This window comes from Coenobita brevimanus, chromosome 104, assembly GCF_032717465.1.
Source record: "Coenobita brevimanus isolate Jiangsu-jjx chromosome 104, ASM3271746v2, whole genome shotgun sequence".
NCBI lineage: Eukaryota > Metazoa > Arthropoda > Malacostraca > Decapoda > Coenobitidae > Coenobita > Coenobita brevimanus.
In genome coordinates this window covers 5824336-5837462 of record NC_137057.1, presented here as the reverse complement: position 1 = coordinate 5837462, position 13127 = coordinate 5824336, and the positions used below count along the sequence as shown (strand labels likewise).

The following is a 13127-nucleotide window of genomic DNA, read 5'->3' as shown; positions in this document are numbered from 1 at the left end:
TGAAGTGCATGGCTATAATGGGGATCCAGTTAAAAAGAAACCTCATGAATTTGATGGTAGAGTATCTTGGGAAGCTTACCGTACACAGTTTGAGTTACTTGCGGATCAGAATGGTTGGGATGATAGGCAGAGGGCAGTGCAGCTTGGTACTAGCCTTAAGGGTGCCGCAATGGAAATTCGAGGCCATATGTCAGTGATGGAGAGGAACAGTTATCATTCCTTAGTAAGAGTGCTGGAGCACAGATATGGAACCACGTACCAGACTGAGGTTTACAAAGCAAGATTCTGGAGCCATGCACAGGCTCGAGGAGAATCCCTACAACAGCTTGCTGATGACCTGGATAGTTTGGCATATAAGGCGTACACTGGAGCTACACCTAACCTGTTGGCTATTTTTCTGAGAGACCAGTTCATCAATACCCTTGACAGTGCAGAGTTGAAAGTGCAAGTGAAGCAGGCACAACCAAGAAGCATGCAAGTAGCACTAGCCAGGGCTCTAGAGTTTGAGTCCTATGTCAGGTCCAGTACGTCCATGTTTCAGACAGGTCTTAGTGCAGGATTCAAGGCAAGAAAGGGGCAGGTACGTGAAACAGAATAATTTGTAGGAAGTTGCTGGTACTCTGAAAAACCAGGACACAGAAAAGAGGACTGCTACAAGTGGAAGAGGGAACAGAAGAAGACCGGAGGAAGTTGCTTGTTCTGCAGGAAGCTGGAACACAAGAAGGTGAATTGTTAAAAATGGAAGAAGGAGCAAGAACGGAACAGTGCAAGCAAATCTCAGATAGCAACAAATGGGTGTTGGACATGTGGTGAGTTGGGACACTTCAGTTACGAGTGTCCCAATGAGAAGGATGAGGGAAAATTAGTGAAGGCTGGTGACGAGGTGACAACCAGCCAGTTCTTTCCAAGAAGACCCACCACTGAGGAAATGCGGGAGAACCTTGATGAATGCTGTGCAAGAAGATGGAAGAACAGAGGGCAAGCAGTGTAGTAAAAAAGAAGACCATAACAAGAAATGCCACCGTAATGAAGTGACATGGCCAACATCAGATGAAGCAGACCTGAAGAGGATGCAGATGGAGGATGCAGATTTACAACTAGTGCTAGAGTGGCTGCAGCGGAGTACAGTGCAACCAACTTGGGAAGAAGTTTCCAGGTTAAGCCCTGCGACCAAGAGCTATTGGAGTCAGTGGGACCTTCTTCGTTTGAACAACAGACTGCTGGAGCGTCAGTGGGAGACAGCCAATGGCCTTAGCAAGTATTGGCAACTTGTGGCTCCGAAGATGATGAGGTTCGAGATCTTGGATGAGTCCCATAACTAGATCACCAGTGGGCACCTGGGAGTGAAGAAAACTCTAAGCCACCTGAGACACAGGTTCTACTGGATTGGCATGCGCCAGGATGTTGAACAATCATGTTGGGCCTGTGATGTGTGTTGTGCCAAGAAGAGACCCAAGAAACGTGGTTGCACCCCTCTTCAGCTGTACCAGGTGGGTGCACAAATGGAAAGAGTCGCGGTGGACATTGATAGACCTCTGCCACTCACTGAAAGAGGGAACTGGTATATATGTGTCGCCATGGATTACTGGTACTTCACAAAGTGGTCAGAAGCCTATACTATCCCCGGTCAAAAGGCTGCAATGGTTGCTCAGGTGTTTGTTGATCAGTTTTTCTGTTGTTTTGGGATGCCACAAGAGCTACATTCAGACCAGGGTAGAAACTTCGAGTCTGCTGTGTTCCATGAATGCTGCAAGTTATTGGGGATCAAGAAGACCAGGACGACCTCACTAAGGCCACAGTCAGATGGGATGGTGAAGAAATTTAACTGGACCCTGGGACAAGGACTGGCAAAGTACTGTGTAGAGGGACAAATAGAATGGGAGCAGAAATTACCTGCATTGTTGATGGCATATCGGTCTGCATCCCATGAGTCTACCAGCTACACTTCTGCAAAACTGATGTTGGGCCATGAGTTACGCTTACCCGTTGACTTGCTAATGGGAAGACCACCTGGTGAAGAGCTGCCTACAGACACTTCCAACTATGTGAAGCACCTTCAGGAAAGGCTGGCTGAGGTACATCATCAAGTGAGAGGAGCCCTGAAGTTTTCGGGAGAGGTGATGAAGTGCAAGTATGATGTCAAGGCAAGTGAAGTGAGCTTCAAGGATGGTGACCAAGTTTACTTATACAATCCTCAGCGAATGAAGGGACAATCACCAAAGCTGCAGAGCCTATGGGATGGGCCTTGCACTGTGTTGAACCGCCTTTCAGACGTAACATCGGATTTGGGAAGACAGGAAGTCTTACCCAGAGGTGGTATATGTGAACCGTCTGTGGCAGTACCTTAGGCCAGGACAGTACAGCTGGGACGTCTCTGAGGAATCGTGCTCTCCTGCAACCGAGGATGTTGAGGACCACTGAGCTGAAGAGCAAGAGGATGGTGACAGTTGCCAAAGAGAAGCTGTGAATCAGGAATAAGGCCAAGACCTTCCAGGAGAAATGGACTGTTTGGAGGAGCAAGGACATTGTCGGAAGCGACCCAGAAGAAGACCTGACAAGTTTAAGGGTTATTTTGTGTATAGTTAGATGTTTTATTAGGATTAAGGTTTATGTTTGTATATACTGTGTAGTTTTGTTGGGACAACAAATACCTAGGGAGGGGATAATGTTAAGAAGAGAGATTTTCCAGTTAGGTAGCCGAGATGTTTCTTGACGTTTCTCGTACCGTAGGTTGGTTTCGGTACGTGTCAGATTTGCAAGTTTGCCTACTATTTGTGAGCGTAGTTGTTTCTTAAGTTATGCTTTGATTTTTATGCTCTTTTTCTCAATAAGATGTTATTTATGTGATTGTTAACCCGTCACGTCCTGAAGTTTTCCGCACCTCCGACATCCCCCAGTCCCGAGGTATTTTCGAAAATTGTTTTTTTGACTAAAACCTCCGCTTTTGGTGAGAAACATCGAAAATTCATAGAGAAATCGCTCACCTGAGGTTTAAAAAACTCAATCCAGGTAGGAGTTCCTCCTTACCTGACTGGGTTTTCTAACATGCTGGCACCAAAGAAAACGAGTTCTATGGGAGGGTAACTATTTTATCCACTCATAAACGGTATTTATTTATTTACTTGGTACGAATTTATATGTAGTATGAGAGTATATTGGTTTTCAAGCAGTATTATAGGCATTATAAGCATTGTTTCACTCACTAACTAATCACCATTCATGACTTTTTTTTCCCACATTACCTGATCATCATTTCTGACTGTTTCTTCCTGTAATGCTATGTAAACCTTGTCCTCCACATTGTCATCGATTGGGGAATCACTCTGGCCCTGAATGTCTTTATTGGCCTGGTCACTGGTAACAGGTGAATTGCCGAGACAATGGCGTGAGGGGGGGAGGGGGGAGGTTATGCGGTGTAAGGCATTGTCCCTGCTTGGCATCTTGTAGAGGAATAGAGGAAGGAGTCCCGTGTATAAATACGAAAAATCAAGCGCGAAAATTGAAAATTGTGCAAATTAGGGACCTTGCAATTGCACGACGTACCGGTACGTCGCCGGGACTGGCAAATGGAAATCTTTGCAACGTACCCATACGTCGACGGGACGGGGCGGGTTAAATTATGTAACTGAAATTAAGTTTGTATGGTAAATAATTTATAGTGTTATGTACTGTAAGAAAACTGGCATGTTTTGGTTGTCTCCGAGTTGGTAACTGTGCTTTCACTCTGGAATACACTAGAGCTGTGAAGTAGATAATTCTAGAACAATGCAGGCTTATATAAGGATGGGGAGGAGACTAGAGCAAGTTCATTCGGTCTTCAGTTCAGTTTGAGTATTGGTGCAGTGTCAGTGTAGTTTGTACATTTCTGGTACTTGTGAAAACAGTGAAGTGTTGCTGGCAAATAGTGAAGAGTTATTGAAGTTTGTATATCATCGAAACTTCTAAAACTGTGAAGTGTCGTCAGGCATTAAGTGTAACTGTACAGTAGTTAGTAAATTTTATAAAGCTCCAATGCTCGTGAGAATAGTGAACTGAAGTTGGAAAGCATTCAGTGTAACTATTTGGAAAATAAAGACAGTGAACTTAAGAAACCAGTGTTTATTTACGATGCATGAGCTGATTCTGTGCACTGTACACCTAAAGGCTGACCATAGGAAGAACAACTCACTGGGCAACGTCCTTCCTATACTGTACTACTGTACTACTGCTGTTGGAGCCTGTGGCAGTGTAGGACGGGGACGTAACAATATATAGCGAGGCTCGGTATATAACCTTGACCTGCTTTCACCAGTTTCGAACTCGTACAGATTTTCATCCTTACTACACACCTGTATAATTTTGTGATATCTTGAGCGGTTGCTAAATTATCGTAGTAACAGACACACAGACCTTGACCTACTTTCACCAATTTCGAACTTTTGACCAAATATCTTCCCTACAACACACCTGTAAGATTTTGTGATGATATCTTGAGCGGTAGTGAAGCAGACAGACAAACTGAAAACAATACCAGCTTTGCTATCGCGGCTTAGCTTCTACAACTTAATGAATGACTTTCAATCTTATTCATGTGAACTTCACACAATTTTATTCAGCTCTCGGGAGTGACATTTCGAACTGGACAGCGGTGTTGTCACCGAGAAATTTAGGAAATATGTAGATTAAAAGAAAATGAAAATGTAGTTTCGCCAAAGTGACCATTCTGTGAAAATCACTATAACACAATCTGCAACTTTGGTTGGAAATGGAGGATTACACGAAGGTCTTATATTTTCCACAGCCTCCCTCCCCCCTTGATCCCCATGAATTTTTCTGCAATTGACCAGAGACGTCACATTGCATAAGTTGAAATTGAATTTGGCCAGAATAATATCACTACAGTATTTAGAGATAAAGAAAGAACTATGACAGGGAAGGGATTTTTTTTTTTTAAATTCGAAAAACAGTGAACTGTGTATATTCGGTTTGTTATCATCTGATGGAACAGGGCCTCTCAGAAAATTTGATACAAAACAGTGTTTGCATGACATTTTATGAACCTTAATTATAAAGCAGCAAATGAATCTGCTTGGTTACAAGTCAAATCAACCCTCCAGTCTAAAAGTACTTGTGGTAATCGACTTGTCACTCATATTAACCGATAATAGCACTGGACCCAAGCCATATTTAATGCAAATACAAGAACTTTTCATCATCATCATCATCTAATCCTGTGTTGCCCCATGAGGAGCGTAGGATGCCGGGGCTGGGTAATTTGGTCCTGACATTGGAGATGAGAGTGACCATCCTAACTCATCCCTGAGTGGCATTACGTGAGCAATAAACCCCAACCACCCCTTGGAAATACACCTGCACGGGCCCAATCCTATTGATGAGCCTTAATTACCCACTAAACCACCAGGCGCCATAATTTGGTTATATGGTTACCACCCAGCATAGTAAATGGTTTCCTGGTGTACAGGACACCATTTGGCTTGTCGCTCAGTGTAGACTCTACTGTACAGTCACCCATAGACAGACGGAAGAGGAAAGAATGAAGGAAAGAAAGACAGAAGAGGAAGGAAGGAAAGAAGGAAGGAAGAGAGGAAAGAGCAGTCACCCGAGAGCAGCCGTATATCGAGTGAGTGGATGGTGAAAGCCCCCACCTGCCACACCAACAAATCTTTTCCAGGTGGGATTATATCGTTTTGTGTCCATTCCTCCGCTATACAAAGGCAGAGTTTGCTTTGCTGACTAATTCACAATGGAACCGATAGATCAAACAGTGCATGTGAAATATCATCTTATTGGGGAACTTTATAAAAAATTATCAGAAAGCTGAAGTGATATCTATATGTGTTGAGTTTCTTATCAATGAAGAGAGTGAAGTACTTATTTTGTAGGGAAATTGTCTTCCCATATAAAAATATGTAGTTTAAGCCTCTTTTTCAAACAAAATCTTACAGTCTGAAAATTCCCACAAAAATATAGATCTACAGATAAATCTGTAGAAGTGTCAGCAGTGCGAGGATAGGTTTAACCTTCACTTACGACTTCGCTGAAAAATGTCTCCACAACGTGGAATAGATCGTATGGAGGCAGCACGAATAAGTCAATAAAACACGTTGCCGGATTAAAGGAGTTAACATTAGAAATACATTATCTAATTCAATGGATTAACTAGCTATGAACACGGTGCTGTACGAATCACTAGTCATGAAATTGAAAAATCTATGAATATTAGTTAATTGTGCAGGATACCGACATCGTTGATGATAATGAATATTTTATTAACTTTTGCTGCTCCCGAACGACTTGCTTCAGTCTGGGAGAGTGCCTTGTAGTTAAAAAGATAATGGAGGCAGTACTTAACTCCTCCAGTTCGGAAAGTCTGTCCCAGGTTCAACAGTATTGTTTAAAAGTATCAAGTATTTTGTTGAAAAATGCATCAGAGGAAAAGGTATAAAATAAGCACGCTCATTTGTCAACCGTGACCCCTGTTTTTCCCTCATTAAACAAGCATGTAAAGAAACAGCATGATGAGCAAAGAAATGGGTGAAATGGGTTGAAATATTGGTGTGTGCTGGGGCAGCTAGGTTGGGTGGTTAGGGTAGGGCATGACTGTATACCGTCCAAAAATTGATGCTTTAATTTAAGTGGTCTGAGTGCGGTAGAGGGAGCTGAAGATATCTGCGTGGATGACAAAGAAATAAGAGGGAAAAACGAGTTGTTGTGTGCGGTGGAGAGTGGCCATGGGAACATGTGCCGTGAACATGGGTGCTGCATGCTTCATGATTTGAGTGCATTGAGGCTTTATTTCAAGAATAAGATGACCTTGCAGCATGCGATGCTGAAATAAGATTCAAGGCGTTAACTTACTTCGAGAGCAGCGCTGAACGCATCAGTCTTCAATGGTATTGAGAAATCCACGACCTTCAGCCTATCATGCAAGATGCCGACGTTGTTGAAGGTGAGGTCTTTCTCTCTCCTCACCAGCTGTCCCAGCAGTCCTGTCCACGTCCCGTTGATGTAGTCTGCCCACTGTCCGTCTGGCGTTACGGTTTGGACCGTGTACGTGAAGTTTAGACGGGAACCCATTAAGTCCATCATTATGATCCCTGTTCCGATGGCTGTGACGTCTGGAGTACGAAAATTTAGTAGGTTATCTGTCCACCTGGCATTACAGGCTGCAGACTGTGTGTGAAATTTGATATGCTTCTAAGACGTCCATCATTGTTATGCCTGTACTGATTATAAATAAATAGATAAATTTATTAACACACACACACACCTCTCGATTCACCATGGATCACTGCTATCAAAGGCTTTGAAATTTACCATCTTCTGCCTGTAAGAAATATCCATTTTTTTTTTTAACTGCAAAAAGGCAAACCATTTTTACCTAAAGTAAACCCAAAGAATCCTCAATAAGTAATGGTTCAGGAGTTTGTTGATACCTCTTGCCATTTTTGCGTGATGCTGTTCACAAAGGTGCAATTACAGAGAGATAGACGCAGTTCACAAACACAAACTTATTATTACAGATGTAGATGTTTACGTGTAGCCAATGTTTTGCCCTGCGCCCATGCGTCGCATTTATGGGAATTCTGACACGAAATGGGTTTGCCTTCGACATTTCCGGATTTGGGTATGTGAGTCTTAAGGCACACTACAGAGGGTCCTTACCAGCATTGGTTTGGGAGTTTGTTGATACTCAAACTGCTTTAGTGTGATGCTCCTTACAAAGTTGGCACTGCAGACAGACAGTCAGATGCGAACCTAGGATTATGTAGATAGATGTAAGTATATGTCTGTAATGTTTTGTTACTCCCTCTTTTTCAAATATACAGCTATTCAGGTGCAACGCAGTACGTGGTCAACTACAATTGTTTTTGAGAGTTTCGAAACTTTTTACTGTTTTAGGATGCTGCTGCCACAAAATAAAGACAATACAGATATACAAACTTATAACCGGGAGCTTAGGAATCTATTCATCTATCTATATAAACACACGTGTACCGCTTTAAGTAAGAACATGAGTACAGCGGTGGTTTTCAGCTACATTACTATTAGTTGGTGCTCTGTTGGGTGGACATCCATACAGTTACTGTACAAGCAGGCCCTGGAAACAGTGCTTTACTTCTTTACGGCGACTCTTACTGTAATATCCGATTACTTTATAAGTATATTTTTTCGTGGTTTCTCCTTTGAATTGCACTACTCTTTACTATTAAGCTTCTGAAAAATTAGAGAGACAGTAATTATAATTACATCACCTTACAGTTTTTGTTGGTTTCTAAGCATTGTGTGGTAAGTAGCCTTGTCTCAGTTTGTTAAAAAAAAAAAAAAGCAAGATTGTTTTTGTCATATATCGGAGTTACCTTGTACATTACCAAAATTTACGTGTTTATCTTTTTTTTATACATTATTATTATTATTATTATTATTATTATTATTATTATCATCATCATTGTTATTATTATTGCTATGCTGCATGTTCTAGGGTCGACTTCTCGTCCTCAGAACACGAGCTGCTGAGCTTGGGTTCTCTTTGAAGACCTGGTCTAGAATGCACAACAAGAGGAACAGAGCATAATAACTCGTGTCAACCAACATTACATGTATATTACCTTAGTTATAATATTAAACAGGTTACAGTATTGATCTCATACACAGGTCAGGTCAGGGGGACACAATAGGATGAACAGACTCTGGCCCGGGCTGCTGTGGTCTTGGGCTCCTTACAGGTGTTGCCCGGGTATGGGAGGTATGTCGTCAGGTATGCCCTCTCGCAGGATGCACGGGACTACTGCCGAGGGCTGGGGCGTCTGGAGTGGGCTGGTGGGTGGTGTGGAGGGAGGCTCTTCCTTAGTGGGGCCTTGATGAGGAAGATGTTCCCTCAGGTCGGGGGCCAAACAGGGTGACCTGGTGGGCTTGCCTTCGCTTACTCCTGGAGGAGGACTGCCTGCTGGTGGAGCTGGGGATGTCTTGCCTCGGAGTCCTTGGGGTGCCCCGGGGCATGTGGGGGCTACGGTCTCCCTTGGGACGAGTCGCCGTCAGGAGTCCAACAGCATGGGGCATCACCCGGCACTGGCTGCAGGGCACTGACCCTCAGGCTCATGACAGGACCTCACCAGAGCTCCTCCAGCTGTAACCCCTCTGGGGAACTGCACCTGTGGGGAGAGAGAGAAGGGTGTCCCGCTCAGCCTCTAGGTGGGTGGTGAGGCGAGCAAGGGACTTCCTTTGTAGGGGTAGTCACAAGGGCAGTGGACGAGGGATGTACGGTGGCTGTTCCCTCCTTCCTGACGTGGACGGTGGCCGTTGTTGCGTTTCCACTTGCCCCTGAGACAGCAGGCAAAGGGCATACAGTGGCTGTCCCTTCCTCCCGGTGCGGATGGTGGCTGTCACCGCAGTCCTGCTCCCTGAAAAGGTGGCAGACGAAGGGTATATGGTGGCCGTCCCTTCCTTCCCGGTGCAGACGGTGGCAGTCACAGCAGTTCTGCCCTTCTCTGGGGACACAGCTGGGAGACATACGGTGGCTGTTCTCCCCTTCCTAGTGTGGACAGTGGCCGTCAATGTGGTGCTCCTCCCAGGAGTGGCTGCAGGCGAAGGGCATACAGTGGCTGTCCCTTCCTTCCTGGTGTAGATGGTGGCCGTCTCTGCGGTCCTGCAGGGGGTAGCAGCCAAAGGGTGCACGGTGGCCATTTCTTCCTTCCCAACATGGACGGTGGCTGTCATTGCGGTGCTGCCTGGGACTGTATAGATACAATTCCAACCCCAATTCTGGCTAGGGCTGGCCCAGCTGTAGAGTAGTCCACTGGGGCGGCTCTTGGTCCTGTTGAGTGGAAGAGGGCTGCCAGGTCATGGGGGATACAGGCCCGTCTTGGCTGGGCCTTATGCGCGCCTTATGCTCTTCCCTGTGGTCTCCCCCTGGGGTGCGTATTTCGACACCTGGTCCGTGGCTCCTCCATGCCATGGGTATTGTGCCACCTCTACCGGGGTCTCCCACTGGGGTGGGTATTTTAATTATTCTTTTTCTTATTTTATATAATTTCTACCTTGTGTTAATTTTTACTTTTTACCCGTTTTGTTTATTGAAGGTTTGTAACAAAACTAGAAATCGCATCTAGGATACACGGTTTCTGTCAGACAGTTAATGTTGAGATTATGCTATCCATCTGAACTGTGTTTCATAAACATGGTTTTGATCAGGATCGGGATATGATTTGTTTCGCAAGTGTTGCCAACATTAACTTTGGTAAAAAAAAAAATACTAAGGTAGAATTACAATTCGTGAACAATATTAAGAGTTATGACCTAACAATATAAAGACAAATGAACTGCTTGGCTTTAGTAGGTGGACAATATTTAATATTAATGCAAGGACATGCAGAAGGTGGAAGTGGAACCTGTTTATGTCGAGCATAATTTTTCATCCGTAGCTAGCGAAAAAATCCAGTTGAAGCAGGCTAGGTTACAAGCTCAATATAAATATGTCCGGCTAGACTTTGAATTTATGTTGAACCAGCTTGAAAACTTTTTTTTTTATATATATGTGTCTAGCAGCACACCTGTGGTGCCACCGAGCAAATTAACCCACCCCGTCCCGTCGACGTATGGGTACGTTGCAACGTTTTGCATTTGCCAGTCCCAGCAACGTACCGGTACGTCGTGCAATTGCAAAGTGCATAATTTCCACAATTTTCAAATTTCGTGCTTGATTTTCGGTATGTATCCTCGCTTAACCTTTCCCTACCTGCCACCAGGTGGGGACACTCGGCGACCCCTCACGACCTGCGCTAACCCACGGCTCGTCCACTCACCTGTTAGCAACGGTCCTGCTCAGACATGGCTACGAGAGGTCTCTCAGAGGTCAAAATTCAAGCCACCCTGGATGCCTTTACAGGCGACAGTGATTCCCCACTGGACGACGAGGTTGTTAACAAAGATTATGTGCAGCCAGAGGAGGAGGAAACCACCAGCAGTGATGAAGAAGTCCCGTACCCCAGGAAGCGGCAGTACGTGACTTACCGTGCTGCTAGTGAGAGGCAGCCGGCCAAGAAACCACGTGCAACATCCTATGCCCAGCCCCAACGTGATGTGGAACCCAAATTTGATGACGAGGACGAGGACGAGGATGATTACAGGGTTGTGGGACGTGCTGCCACGTGGTATGGACGTAAGGTGATTACTCATCGTGGCCCCGAGTGCACACCACATCGGATGAGCAGGTACGGGCCTGGTATTTTGTTTGGGGAGGTAGGAAGTGCCGTGGAGCGAGTGGGGAGTGAAAGGGAAAGTGCAGGGAGAAGTATAGAAAGTGAGAGTGGCGTGAGTGAGTCATTGCTCTCCCTAGGTAGTGTGAGGAGGCGGGGTGTGCCACATGGGTGAGTGCGGGTGCGTTCTGTATCTCGTGGGGTTGTGATGGAGGGGGAAGGTGGGGAGGAACCACTCCCAAGCACTTCTTATGCTCCTCAATATCCCCAAACACGTGGGCGAGTTAGGGTGCGTGAAAAATCATGTGGTGTTGTGATGGAGGGGGAAGGTAGGGAGGAACCACCCCCCAGCACGTCTTATGTTTCCCAATATTCCCCAACGTCATCCCCACAGCCCCCTAATGTTCCTCAAGGCCATAAAGGTAAGGGAAGGGGAAAGGGTAAAGGCAGAGGGAAGAGGAGTGAGAGTGGGGAAGCCCTCTGCACTCCTTCTCCCCAATCTCCACCACCAGCATCTCCTCCCTACCCAGACGAAGGTGGTAATGGGGACGAGAGCAGTGGAAATGAGTTATTTAAGAGGAGCCTGTGGAGTCACGTGGAGAGACAGGCTGACGAATGAGGGTATAAAGAAGCGTTGTGGTGTGGATGTGGATGTGATAGGAAGCGTTATGAGGAACACACTGAGGTGGTTTGGCTATGTGGAGAGGATGGAGGGTGAAAGACTGACGAAGAGAGTGTATGTGAGTGAGGTGGAGAGGGGAAGAGGGAGGGGGAGGCTGAGGATGAGATGGAGGGATGGGGTGGAGAGGTATATGAGAGAGGGGGGTGTGAGTTGGGAGCAGGGCAGTGAAATGGTGGGGTACAGGGCGACTTGGAGGCGATTTGTTTGTGGCCACCCCAAACGGGATTGAGGCATCTGGCAATAGATAGATAGATAGAACTGGGAGGATGGGAGTGATTTTTGTCCCCTCATTAACCCCTTCACTGAGCAGGGGCGCGCTGGCTGCATTGCTCCCGGAATTCACTGTAATTCCACCAGGTTGGATTTTTTCCACCTGTTTTTTAGTGAGGCATTCGTGGAGCAGATTGTTTACCAAACCAACCTTTTTGCAAGCACCCAGTGCCTTGAGAATGAAAGATTGGGAACAAGAAGTAGGCATTCTATCATATATGATTACCCTGTCTCCCTTTCAGAAATGTTCCTATTTTTGGCCCTGGTCCTTTTGATGGGTATTATACGAAAAAACAGAATTTCGGCTTACTGGACAAGGGACCCTGTTATGTTTACACCATTATTTGGGCAAGTCATGAGCCGTAATCGGTTTCAACAAATTCCAAGTCGCCTCCATTTGTATGATGCTCATGATCCTGCAAATGCGAACGACACAGATAAGATGAGGCAAATTAAGTTGGTCTTTGATCACCTGAGGCAAACCTTTCGTTCGTCATTTTACCTCTATAGAGACCTCGTCATAGACGAGAGTCTCGTGTTGTGGAGAGGTAATATTTCATTTAGGTAGTATATACCCAGCAAAAGGCACCATTTTGGGTTCAAGATCTTTGTTATGTGCGACTGTAGGACTGGATACGTGCGAGACATAGTCTTGTACACCGGTGCACAGACAGACATAATTGAAGATTGGAGTATTGGACTGTCGGGAGCAGTGGTAAAGACAATGATAGAAGACTACCTTCATCGTGGTCACGTCCTCTACCTGGACAACTGGTACACTGGCCCTCTTCTCGCTCGTTATCTTCACATGCATGAAACGGGAATCTGTGGAACCGTGAAGGTGAACCGGTGTCACATGGCCAAGGTAGGGGGGAAACTTGACAGGAATGAGGTTGTCTTCTTCAAAGCCAACAGCATCCTTGCAACTGTGTGGAACCATAATAGAGAAGTAAGCCTCTTGTTCACCGCCCCTTGATGCA

General features: G+C 45.4%; 1 protein-coding gene across 1 annotated transcript in view; it reads right to left on the bottom strand.

Annotated features, from left to right (window-relative positions):
* Positions 1–9060, bottom strand: part of LOC145415969 (putative glutamate receptor) — a 62360-nt gene extending 53300 nt beyond the window's left edge. Inside the window, exons 1-2 of the mRNA XM_080285071.1 lie at positions 8928–9060; positions 6859–7118 (exon numbers count right to left, since the gene is read on the bottom strand). Coding sequence (XP_080141197.1) covers positions 6859–7118; positions 8928–9060 — 393 coding nt within the window. The remainder of the gene's footprint in view (positions 1–6858; positions 7119–8927) is intronic.
* Between the last annotated feature and the right edge of the window lie 4067 nt (positions 9061–13127).